This window comes from Psammomys obesus, unplaced genomic scaffold (genome assembly GCF_907164565.1).
Source record: "Psammomys obesus unplaced genomic scaffold, mPsaObe1.curated_primary_1811, whole genome shotgun sequence".
NCBI classification, from domain to species: Eukaryota; Metazoa; Chordata; class Mammalia; order Rodentia; family Muridae; genus Psammomys; species Psammomys obesus.
The window spans coordinates 7301442-7314763 of record NW_026586463.1 but is presented as its reverse complement, the minus strand read 5'-3'; the positions used below and the strand labels follow the sequence as shown (position 1 = coordinate 7314763).

General features: G+C 40.3%; 1 protein-coding gene across 1 annotated transcript in view; it reads right to left on the bottom strand.

The window, feature by feature from the left end:
• Positions 1-1105: 1105 nt before the first annotated feature.
• Positions 1106-13322, bottom strand: part of Elovl7 (ELOVL fatty acid elongase 7) — a 62672-nt gene continuing 50455 nt past the window's right edge. Inside the window, exons 6-8 of the mRNA XM_055601963.1 lie at positions 12383-12488; positions 6688-6824; positions 1106-3905 (exon numbers count right to left, since the gene is read on the bottom strand). Coding sequence (XP_055457938.1) covers positions 3696-3905; positions 6688-6824; positions 12383-12488 — 453 coding nt within the window. The 3' untranslated portion in view covers positions 1106-3695. The remainder of the gene's footprint in view (positions 3906-6687; positions 6825-12382; positions 12489-13322) is intronic.

Here is a 13322-nt window from a genome sequence, read left to right as displayed (position 1 = left end):
GTACCTGTTAACATTTTCCTTTATCCGAAGAATGATTTGTTGTTGTTATTACTACAGCTAATTTAGAAACAGGCCTTTAGGTTCTAGTTCAAAACACAAACTCGGGCAAGTAGATTTCATAGTACCATAGCATGTTAAAAGCTACCTCAGCGCTTCAGCATCGCAGCTTCTATTGGCTTTGAAATGATCCGTAGGTTCAGACTGTATCAGCCTCAGTCACCATTCCTAACTTCCCCCATGGACCTTCTCTCGGTTGTTTTAAGAAGTGTAGATGATCATTACCTAGAAACTTCCATTTCAGTTGCACGGGACAAATTTCTTTTTTAAGTTTCGAAGTCATTTATTTTATGTGCGTGTGTGTTTGTTTGCAGGCGTGTATGTGCGCAATGGGCTTGCCTGATGCCTATGGAGGCCAGAAGAAGAAGAAGAGCATGGGATCCTTTGGAACTAGAGTTACAGACAGTGTGAGCTGCCATCTGGGAGCCAAACCCAGGTCCTCTGCAAAAACATTAAGTGCTCCTAACTATTCAGATGTCTCCAGCTCCTTGTTACCTGCAGCCACTGCAGACATCTGGTCTACTAACCCACTCTCCATTTTGAATTACATGCATTTTACAGAATACAAACGTGTCTCTCGTAGTATGTTCTGAATTTGTGAATTTGTGAACGTTGCCTTCCGTGGCACCAGTACTGAGCTGTCTAAACGTTCATCTGCAGGGTGATAAGATACAGGAGGTTCCAATGAGCATTTTGAACAACTCATGTCCAGCACAGTGCTCTGTTTTTTATTTTTGTTTGTTTTTTTGGTTTTTCAAAATATAATGTTTTTCATTACACTTTGTGTGATGTCCTGGCTGTCCTGGACTCAATTTGTAGCCCAGACTAGCCTCAGACAGGCAGAGATCTACCTGCTTTTACCTCCCGAGTGCTGGTATTAAAGGCATGTGCCACCATGGCCAGCTCAACACAGTACTCTGAATACAGGAAGTATATAATGAATGAGCCAAGTGCTTTGACTTAGAGAGTGTTCAGATATATGATTTCCTATACATGCAAACAAAAGCATGTGTAAAGTTCTAAAATGAAACGCACACACCCATACACATGATAGCACAGATTTATTATAGCACAGAGAACAAATCCAAATTCTCACAACCTCCATAGTCCTTCAAAAGTAAACAGAAATAAGAGATAACCAAGGGATACAATATCCTAATCTCCCAAACTATGAAACAAGGTAGTATACTCAACTTAGAGTTCTCGTTAAGTATGAAGACAGAAAATCACAACACCCCATAGATATTTAAAAATTTCTATTTATAACATCTATATTGGTCCCCAAGGACTCAGAGAATTTTTATAATAAACTATACTTACTGGCTGGGTTGTTTTTGTTTTTTTGGTTTTTTGCTTATTAAGCAAGCAAATTTAAAGGCAACAAAGTCCTAAAAAGTAGGTAAAGCCCCATTAGAAGCTGTTTCACCAAACACTGCCCACAGAAACTCCACAAACAGTGACATTCATTTTGATGTAGTGAGGCTTCCACGGGGAACATCATCTGCCAACCAAAATCTGTTTCCATATAACATTTCACCTCCTTGCCTTCATTCATATAGTTGTGGTGTGTCACAATGTTGCTCTGAGTCCATAGCTATGTCAAACATTTTTTTCCTTTTATTTATTTTTCATTTATTATGATGTATTCACTTTGTATCCCAGCCGTATCCTCCTCCCTCATGCCGCCCAACCTCACCTTCCGTCCCCCTTCTCCCATGCCCCTCCCCTAGTCCGTTTAAATACTTGGAGGAGGAGGAGAGGGTGTGTGATATAAGTGGAGAGCAAATCAGAGTCCCCTGTTTTATTTTCTATTTTCAGTTCCTTTGGGTCTTTGCTCTACTTGAGTCTTTGGGAATTGCTTGTGTGTGTGACAGCACCTACCTCAGTCCCCCACTTTAACACAGGCACACAGAGTCAAGACAGAAAAAGGTGGATCCCTGAGACAGCCCCTGTGACAGACTAGCGCCATCCGCATCCTTTCCCCTCAGCTCCGCTTGTCTGTTACTTTTTTTTTTTTTAAGTATGAAAATCTTCCTGCTATCCTCTGCTTCTCACTGTAAGCAAGTGGAATCACTAAAGGCCACTTAATGGCAAAAGACTTTATAAATTAAGTCAATGTGGAGACAAAAGCATGGTTCAGAGTAATGGATCAGGAGAGAGCAGGCAAAACTCCAGAGTTCATGGTCAGTGATGAACCAGGATTTGTTGGAAAGTGAGCAGAACAGTGTGGTACAGGTGACCAAGGCTGTCATGCTGATTTTGAAGCCATTCGCACGTAAATAGTTGTTCAAAGAGGAAAAGGAAATAATATCGACAGCTTCACAAATGTCCAAGTATTGCTAAGTAGTTCTGGTTCTCTAACGATGAGAAAAAAAAAAATCTAGAAAATAGCAATTTTAAAGGGGGGAAAATTCCACATGAATTCCAGCTCTTCACAACATGGCTTAAAGGTCAAAAAAAAAAAAAAAAAAAGGAAATCCTGTCTAATTCATGATTCTGGAAATATTTCTTCATGCACTGTACCCACAACACAAAATATATAGAAACCACAATCACAATGTAGTGTCTTTGTCTCTTAAAATCTAACAGCCCTTGTTTATGTAACCAAATCTTACCTCAAATACTCAGCACCACCCAACTCCAGTTACTTCCTAAGCTACTTTGCATAGTAGCTTTTCAAAGATTAATTTGTGATTCAAAGGCACCTGAGGTAAGCTAGTCCTTTAAATATGAACAATTAAATATCTAATTAACACATACTTAGGCAAGACAATCCTTTAAACCATGACATATCAGAGAGTGACATTATACAACAACAGACTGCAATGTTCCCCCACGGAATTAACAGTGCTTTCTTTCATTGACCCATCGCTCTTTTCGGACATGTACAAAGTTAATTGTAGAATCATCGTTGTTAGCAAAGTGTTCATTGACCTGTTGAAGCAAACCATCTTGTCTGAAACATAACGTTACCTTCACCCTAGTGTCAATGGCATCAGTGCAGATGCTGCCTCCCTCCCTCCAACAGCTTATACACATGTTGGGAGGAGGTCTGATTGGCAGGCCAGGTGGCGACCTCTCAGAAGACCCATTCAAACTCACCATTAACAATTTAAGACGAGAGCTGATGAAAAAAAATTCACTTAGGCTTCACCTGTGTTAGCACTTTAGATTGGGAACTGAGCCCTAGAGTGATGATAATGTCTTCTGAACACAAGGAATGAGTGACAGGGCCAGAACTCACAATCAGAGGTTTCCAGGACCAGGCAGGAGGTATCTGTCATACTCAGGATCTCTGTCCATGTTCAAAATAGCTAGTATTTTTCATCTATTCTGGAGTTCCTAGAAGAGTACTACATTACTTCATATCCTCCTCTCACTGTAGCAAAATGTATTAAGACCTTTGATTAGCTTGAAAGGCAACAGGAAACCTCCTGGCTGCTCCAGGCTCGTCCACTGAGAAGACTTATCTGGGAGCTTTGGACTCTCAAAGGTCAGAAACCCAAATAACTTATCATAAAAATACAAGCTCTTGGTTTTGGAAAAATATACAGAATGAACTGCATAGGCAAGTATCTCTTGATTGTCGAGGAAGGCAACATATCAGTCTCAATTGTAAATCAAGGCTGGCAGGTATTTTAGTGATGCTTGGTCTTGCAATTTCCATTTTTTATAGTTTTGGGCAACCTCTGACCTTTGGTATAAGCACGGTACCAAAAATGGAGAAAGAGTAGCAGGAAGATGCACCCATAACTCATAATGATGTATAGGAAAACTGGGTACTGGTAATTGCAGTCCTCCATGAAGAAGATCTGGCCTATATGGACAGTGACAAGAACAAACTGCACCTGAGAGATGAAAGAATGAAAAAAAAAATAGTTATGATAAGGCCAAGTTTGGTTTATGAGTTCTTCCGCAGCCATACCGAAGTTATTACTGGACAGGGCAGCGAGTCTTTAAATATGGCCTCTCTGAGAGGAAGAGTAGGTTCGGTGGAGGTTTAGAGAGCAATATATGGTTCCGAGACTGCACAACTCCTGCAGATCCCACTTAATGTTCCCTGGGACGTGCTGGGTGACAAGATGCATCCTTCTCAGGCACCCGACAAAGCAGTGGTTTGCTTGCCTGCTTGCTTGCCTGTGTTTCGGGGGGAGGGTGTTTCAAGGACCCTGGTCCTTGGCTCTGAGGATCACTACTACACCGTGACCTAATTTTCCAGGGCAATTTTGATTTCCAACATTCTGTTCTCAGAGACTAAGTATTTTAAGTTTTAGAAGATACTAACATCCAAAGTAAAGCCTTTCTAGTTTTGATGGAGCCAAAGCATGTCCTTAGAGCTGCCACGTGTCCTTCATCTCCATAGATCCAAACCGTCCTAGAAAGGAGTTGGGCATGATGAGACACGCCTGCTATCTCAGCTACCTGAAAGGTTGAGTCAGGAGAATCACTTAGGCTCACAAATCTGAGATCAGCTGGGCATCATGGTGAGAGTTCACCTCCAAGAAAAGAAAAAGGAAGAGGAAGAAGTCCCAGCTGCCAAGAAGGAGGGAGGAGAGTGAAGACATCGGTTAGCTTCCCAAGGATGCTCAAGGGCTCTGTGGGCTGGAAAAATCTGCATATTCATGATGAGGAGGCTTTCTGTGTTAATGGTCAGATGCTTGTGGGTATCTTGCTTTGATGCTTGTGTGGTAGAAAGGGGATGTACAAGAGTCTGCATGCCTGCGCAGGCCAGGTTAGTTCTATCCTCCCACTGTGTGGGTCTCAGGGATCAGACTCAGGTCATCAGGCTTGGTGGAAAACACTAACCCACCAAGCCATCTTTCCACCCCTTCAGACTTGGCACTTTTTTATATACATGATTTGAACTCAGTTATGTTCTGGGGAAGTTTTAGAAAAAAAAAAAAAAAAACAGCATACATGTGCTAGCTAGCCATGATTAAATCTCTTCCATTATTTCTTATAACTTTATTGCTAGCATCAACCCTCACTACAACATCCTAATAAGCTTCCACGGCTTCGCTGGCCAGCAGCTGCACTCACTCTCTTTGTTTCGCAAGAGAATAATGAAACCTTGCAAAGGTGAAGCAGAGCCCTCACACGCACGTGTGCTTGAGAAAAGCAGTGAACAGATATCTAGCCTTCACTTTTATGTACACACCTTTCTACTTCATTGAAAGTCTTATTTGTTTTCTGAAACAAAGTCTTATGTTGTACCGGCTGGCTTCGGTCTTGTTATGTAGCCGAGCGTGACCTTGAACTCCTGATCCTCCTGCCTCCACTTCCCAAGGGCTGGTCTGGAGGTGTGAAAACGTATATCTGGCTCATTTTATGAAAAATGTGTCACAACATTTGTTAGGTGAAAAAGAACTAATAAAAGATTATGTAGGCAGGAAATATGAAGCCTGTAAAAAGGCATCCATGCATACATACCCATAAGGAGAAAAGTTGAGTGAAAAATAACTACTACCCTGGTGAGGCAGAGTTTTACCTGTTTATTGATTTTTTTTATTTATATGGTACTTGGAACTAGGAAAACTCTCCTGCACTAAGCTACACCCCAGTCCGGTTTCTTTTTCTTCCTAGGGCATTTTAATTTCTCTGCAACAAGCACATATTACTGCACAATGAAATAAAAGATACTTTAAAGGAAAGCAGCAACGACAAAAAAAAATTGCCACGACTTCACAGTATTCCGAAGTGAGAGTAAAACAAACATACAAACTAAAGTACCCGTTTCACTGCCTCCTTGAGGTTCGTCAGTTTCAGACACAAGAGCTAACTGGAAGGTGCTCCTCTGATGTTCCCTGAGGTCCTCACAGGCTGGGGCACTAGCCTTTTGCCTAGGAGAACCCCTTCCAGGGCTGTATCTAAAGTCACTAGCAAGTCCCCAACAGGCGTTAGTCCCGCTTTGACCTTGGTGTCACTGGCAGACCACAGCACCCAATATACAGTATCCTTCAATCCAGGAACTAGGTAGATGGCAGAGGGTAATAAAACTAAAAGGGGTCACTTTTTACTCAGTTATTAAGAAAATTATGTGTCATATATTTTTTAGAATGGGTTCTTAGGAGGTATTATTTCTCCTAAACTCGATGCCTTACTCACTCAAGCACTGCTGACTTGGGAGACAGTTTCCAATCTATATAACCCACACACTCACACCAGACCTGCGATCCTCACAGCACTCTTTACTTAGCAGGAGGAAGACAAACGGACCAAGGTTAGGACTAAACAGGTAAGCACACAGAAATGCCCACCCTTCCTCCCACATTACAGTCCTTCAAAGGCTGGTTCACAATATGGGGTTTCTCACTTGTACTTCGGCATTATTCTTTATTATGGTCATATAACTTTGACACCATTTTGATTACAAACATTTTTTTTTAATAAATGCATCCCAGATCATTATGAAGACGGCTTACTCGTTTGAGAATCTGAGCTACCAAGTCTATTTTATTTTTAGCTGACCCAGGTCTTGATTAAGGTCCAAACAACTAATAAAGCATATCCTGCAGAGGACAGGCATTTCACTGCTCCTTAGACTGTGCTGGGTTCATCTAGGCTCGTAACTCACAGAGAAAACACGTAATTACAGTTTTGTTTCCTATTGAAAGAAAATCAGTTACTCACAAGCTGTAAAGATGTCAAATGTTTTTTCCACCATAAATACTTCTGGTAGGCCGGCCCCATTGCACACAGTCCATAGTAGGAATACATGACCACATGCACAGCTGTGTTTAAAAAGGCATGGAATGTTCCCAAGCCACCTGAGAGAAAAGAAGTCATTGTAAAACAGCCCTAGTCCCTTAAAATCAGATACATTTGTCCTAGATTTCAGCACTGTCGTTTCTCTAATTTTAATAGGAAGAAGAAAAATACAGAAGAATCAATTCCGTGAAACAGCCACCACCTAAGAGTTCCGTAAAATGTTCAGCAAAACGCACAACAGGAATCTTACGAAATAAACTAGCACGTTATTATTTGTTCACCTTAAAACGTGCCTGTGATCTGAGTTTAAGCAAATTAGGTCATTCTCTTCAATATGCTACATTGTTTAATAGGAATCAAAATGTACTTCTAGTGAAAGTTATCATTTCTAAGGTGAACAAGCTGCATTCATCTTAAAGCTTTAAATTAAGATGTCTCACATGCTTAAAGCCTACCTATTTTCATAACCACCACCAAGATCAAGACACGGAAGACTCAACACCACCAAGCTCCATGGCCTATTGCTTGACTACATCCCTCCGCAATGACCTTTATCCAGTTTCTGTCATCAACTATTAATTTCACATAGATGGAGCCACATGGTGTGGACTCTTATTTCTGCCTCTTTTCATACAACACAAAGGCTTTGAGTTTCTTGCATGTTGGTGTATACGGTGATAATATTTGTCTTTTCCCTATTGTTCAGCACTATGCCAGATGAATGCATCAATATTTATCCATTCTACCATTGAACAACATTAGGATTACTTCCAATTTAGGTTCTCATGTATAAAGCTACTGACATAATTATCGTGTGGAATCAGATTTTCCTTCCACACTCTCAGTACCGTGCGTTAGATATTTTCAATGCCACAAACACTGTCGGGAAAGCATTGGAAGTCGTTAGTGAGCTACGCTAAGTCTGCTAGAAACAATTACTGTGATTTCAAACTAAGGAGTTACTGACTATTAAGCCATCCCTTTATCATACTGCTTCCATTTGATTATGTTTCCCTCTTTTAATTTCACCATCCTTAATTAGGAGGAGATGCAAAAAAAAAAAAAATCACAAGAATGTACAGAAAGATCATTTCAGTTGCCTTCAGCAGTAATAGTGCTTGGTGGAGGGGATAGCAGCTGGTGGTGGAGAAAGGAAATTCCTCTGTAGGGTTTCTTTCTTGAGATGTTCAACCTAGAGAAATCTGCCTTATGCATGGTAAGGATGACCTGGGATTTTAAGTTTTTCTAAAAAAAAAAACCACAAAACAAAAATCCATTTCCTTAATTCTGGAAGTCTCTGATTCCAGCAATAATCCAAAACTTATAACTAATTACGGTAGAACACTTTAATACATAAACACTTTAAGTCGTCTGTGGGGAAGCATTGTAGACCGGGTGCAGAGCAGAGTCACTTTCCGTGAATTCACGTGTGGGATGGGCAGCTGAGCATGCGCACACGTGCCCCAGCACACAAGGGTCAGAGGACGGCTGCAGTACTTAGTTCTCTCCTTCCACCACGTGATTTCTGAAAATCAAACTTGGGTCATGAGGCTTGGCCTTGGAGGCAAGAGACCTTGCCAACTGACCCATTGTTTTAAAATATCTATTCATAATTGTAGTAATTCTGAATGTTTCTAGATGCTACAATTGCTAAAGTATTCCCGGGAAAGAACACACTTTAAATAATTAGGTTATATTCATCCGAAGCCTTACACCATCCTGTACTTCATAGACTTTAATCAAATTGCAGTTAATTCCTTAATTATTACAAATTTCAGAAGCAACACCATTAGCAAAGCACTTGAGTATCACCTCAGCTTTTATTATTTATATTTGGATTAATCTTCTCACCCCCCAAAAAATTATAAGATGGGGGACACCCTTTTTCGGGTAACTAAAAAATAGAATAGCTGCCTATTCCTATAATAGCTCAAGAATCAGGTTGAATTAGGAAGGCTGAGAACAACTGATTTAAATGCCCTAACCTGAGAGTTTTATACAGGGACTGGTCTAAATGTTGCTAACTGGGGTAAGTTGAAAACTTGCTGAACAACAGAAGCTGCCAGATGAAATTAACTTGCTTATTTTCTCTGCTGATTGCATTTTGACATATTACTATAGTGAGTTTGTTCATAAAACAATCACATTTTAATTAGTAATCCTTCCTACTTTACTCTTTGGAAGGCTTTTCAAAGGGAGCATTGCTTTCTTTACAAGAATGGGCCTGAAAAGCAAGCATCTCAGAATGAGTTACAGCCAGTTACCTCTAATATTACCTTTTGATATGGTATCTTTTTGTTTGGAGAAAACAAAAGAATCACCTGGGTAATTATGATAATTCTCTATTTTCTCAAAGGGGATATTTATATAATTAATAGAAAAATCTACCATGAAAAATATCCTCCTCTTATTAAATGGAAAAGCTGGGTTGCTGTTACCCCAGGAGGCCATGGGAAACCAGAAACTAAATAGAGATTATCTGGGTTCCAGTATTTGCAAAGATTGCCTTGAACAGACAGGCCTGATCTAGGAACATAGCTCTTGCCAAACCACAGTTCTGGAAATCCTGTTTCTGGGCCAGCGACTGAAATGACATTGTAAAAGATATAGGTGTGGGGTCCCCTTTTCTGGGGGAAGAGGGATAGGGGAAGGGAGAAGGAGGGAAGGAGGCTGGACTGGGAGGAGAGGAGGGAGGGGGAACCCTTGGGATGTAAAGGAAATAAAAAATAAATTAAAAAAAGAGAGAACAGGGGGCTGGAGAGATGGCTCAGTGGTTAAAAGCACCGCCTGCTCTTTCAAGGGACCTTCGTTCAATTCCCAGCACCCACCTGGCAGCTCACAACTGTCTGTAACGCCAACTCCAAGGGATCTGACACCTTCACACGAATGCACATTAAAATAATAATATTTTTTTTTAAAAAAAGAGAGAGAACAGGTGTAGGCATGTTGACTAGAACCCCACACCTAAGACAGAGCAGGACTGCCAGATCACAAACCACACCAGGAACATAAAACACTTTTTTTTTTTCACCTCGACCATTCTTTAAAGGAAATAGGAATTAAGGTAAGGGTAAAAGACACTATGGCAAAATGTTTGATAGACATGGGGCATTTTAAATGCAAGGTTTGAAACCTTGTTTGCATGTCAAACAAAGGTGAGAAAAATCACTCAGTTCTATTCTTTATAGAAAAATGTATGTTTCCCTTAGTAGAATTATCACATATTTGATACAGAAAGATGAGAGGCCACAGAGAAGAATTAAAAAAGCCGAGGGAAACACATTGGGTTCGGCAGCTTAATCGCATGCGTGTATTTTGGAGCATTGCCTTCCAACCTGTTCTCCTATTCCTTTTTCAGACTTGGGATACAGTAGAGCTGATCCTTGAGACCCATCGGAGGGAAGTTTCAAAACTCCTTGTGACAGCCACTCCCACTACCGCCTGTGGCTATTCGAAGCTCCTTACAGAAAATGGGGGGTTGTATGTTCATAACCTGTGCACACACCCCCATAGAGCTTATGATACAAAACCATGCACATGTAATGGAAGCAGTTCTGTACTATTTTGCTTAGAGAATAATGACCAGGAAAACACTGGGGCAGTTTTCCTTCCTTAGTTTTGATCTATGGCTGGCTGAATCCATGGATGCAGAGCCCACAGATTTGCCCAGCTATATTCTCGTGTTATGGAAGAAACATAAAATAGCTGACAGGTTTGAGAACATCTTTTCTAGCATCTTAAGAAGTAAAATAATCATCTTTGTCTGATAATTAGTCATCATGGTGCCTAATGGGGAGGCCTGTCCAGATGCTTCTCGGCATCATTTTCTTTCCATGCCTCTACACACACAGAAATCATCATAACCTCCCTAGGGGTGTGTGTTGAAATTGTCCAGTTCTTCATCAATATAAGTAAGACATTAGTGCATTTCACTTAGGAGACCTGAGGGGCCTGGTGTGGATTTGACAGAAAAAAAAAAATGTAAGAAACTGCATGGAGAGGACCTAAAACCCCTGCTCAGATGTAGCCTTTAGACTCAGTGTTCAAGTGGGTTTCCTAGTAAGGGGAGCAGGAGCTGTCTCTGGCATTAACTCAGTAGCAGGCTCTCTGATCACTTCCCCCTGAGGGTGGGAGAGGGAGGTATAGCCTTTCCAGGCCACAGAGGAAGATAATGCAACCAGTCCTGATGAGACATGATAGGCTAGGGTTAAATAGAAGGGGAGGAGGACCTCCCCTACCAGTGACTAGGGGAGGGGCATAGGAGGAGAAGAGGGAGGGAGGGTGGGACTGGGAGGAGAAGAGGGAGGGTGCTACAGCCAGGACACAAAGTGAATAAATTATAATAAATGATTTTAATATAATAATATAATATAATAATAATATATATAATAATATATACATTATTATATAATGTATATGTATTATAATATAATATAATAATGAAAAATTTTAAAAAGAAACTTCAGTTAAAATAATAAAGGTTAAACAGCGTGGCTATCTGTGACTTCTTGATGTTAGGAAAGTAGACTAAATAATTCCTGCAGCAAAGTTTGCTAACCGAGAAATACATGCTTGAAGACTTTGTTTATTTCAAATTTTATGAATTAGAAAAAAATCACTTTTTCTAATTCCAGGTGTTCGGAAACAGAAAACCAAAATGAAACAAATGCTCATGATCAAGCTTTTGATTAAAACTATCTCTGATCTTAAAAAAAAAAAAAATGTTGTTTCCTTTGGTAGACCCCTTTGGGAAGTCGAGGAATTGTGATCTGATTAATCTTTAAAGCTATCATCGTCGTGGTGTTGTTTGTCTCTGATACGACTGGACTGATAGGCAATGGACATCTTAAGAGAAGTTGCTTAGTGAGAGGCGATTAAGTCAGGATTTGGCCATGTATCTGTTTTGTGTCTTGCTCTGCCTCCCGGTTCTCTTTCTCTCCCATTTTGTTCTCTCCCCTCCTTTTCTCCCCTTCCCCTCCCTGTTCTTGGTATGGTGCCATCTGCCACATTCCACTGCTAGACCTGTCCAGAGGCTAGACAGATGGCCCTGCTTGGTCGTGGACTTTCAGCCTCCAAAAACATAAGTTAAGCAGAACTCTTTGCTTCATAAAGCAACCAGCCTCTTCATAAAGCAACAAGAAGTCCGTAGGCAACACAGAATGGACTAAGGCAGGGCATTCCAGTATTAGGAAGTTGAAGGCAAACAACCTGGAGATCAAAATTCTGACTTTCTGTGAACAAGCTAGGAATGTCATTTAAGTAGGTGTCTATCTATGAATCCAAGGCTTTTGATATTTTACCTATTTGTTTATCACCTATGCAACTGAAAACATGCAACAGAACCCTAAAGAGAAACAATAAAGACTGAACAAAACTAAAGAGTCTGTATCAAAGTCTTGCTCAAAAGTCTTCATGTCTGAAGAGTGAAAGTGGGGAATCTAATTAAGAGTCCAATGCTTGTGTTTCAGGTGATAATTTCAAATCAGAACTTTAATCAAAGTGGCTTTTTGATTTAAAAATAATCTTATAAATTAAATCTAGGTACAGAATTTGTATTTGTAGTACACAGAAATGTCATCATTTATATATCACACGACCCCAACTCTCCCTTTTTTACCTGCAGCAAATTTGACTCCAAACCACCAGGTCCATGGCATGATTGTATGATGGAAGACATGAAGAAAAGTCACTTGGCTATTTTTCTTACGCAGAACAAAAAAGACCTGAAATAGTTTAAAGAAAATCAAGTTCATAAAAACCATGCCATAATTTATCGAGTGTTACAAAGGAATCAGCAAAAGCAAACAATTTCACAAGTTGTTTCCACCGAGCTGTTTTGGGGGGTGCTGACAGGGGCAGCTGGTACTCTAGGACATTGCTCAAAGGCTGACCAGCATGCATGAATGTGGTATGACTCATAATCATGAGAGAACCAATCAGAAGGGGAGAAGTTTTATGCAGACTTAAAAAAAAAAAAATCAAACATATAAAATGAAGACTTTGGCCCGAATTTCTTGAAAGAAGTGCTATTTACAAAAAATAAATTTAAAAAAATTTTTCAATAGATTTTGAACAATGCTTCTGGGCATGGTGGGTACACACCTGTAATCCCAGCACTTAGGGAGGCAGAAGCAGGCTGATCTCTGTGAGTTCGAGGCCAGCCTGGTCTACAAAGTGCGCCCAGAACAGCCGAAGCAACACAGAGAAACCCTGTCTCGAAAAAACAAAAAACAAAAACAAATTCTGAGCAATGCGGCAGCCAGAAGTTCACAATTCTTAGGACTAAAATTATTTCATTCTACATTGCTCTCTAACACACCTTCCCAATTTTGGATAACGGATTAGGCAAACTGAAAGCAGACTTGGAAAAAAGAATGTATGACCAAAGAAAAACAAATAATGAAAATCCCGAAGAGTTAAAAAAAAAAAAAATGTGGACAAAGCTGCATAAGAAAAATAAGAACGGCAACAAAGGTACCATTGCGATTGCGCATGCCCAGTGATGGCTTGCTGCTACACAAGAGAAAAGAGCAGAGGTTGGGGGCTGGGGAGGTGTT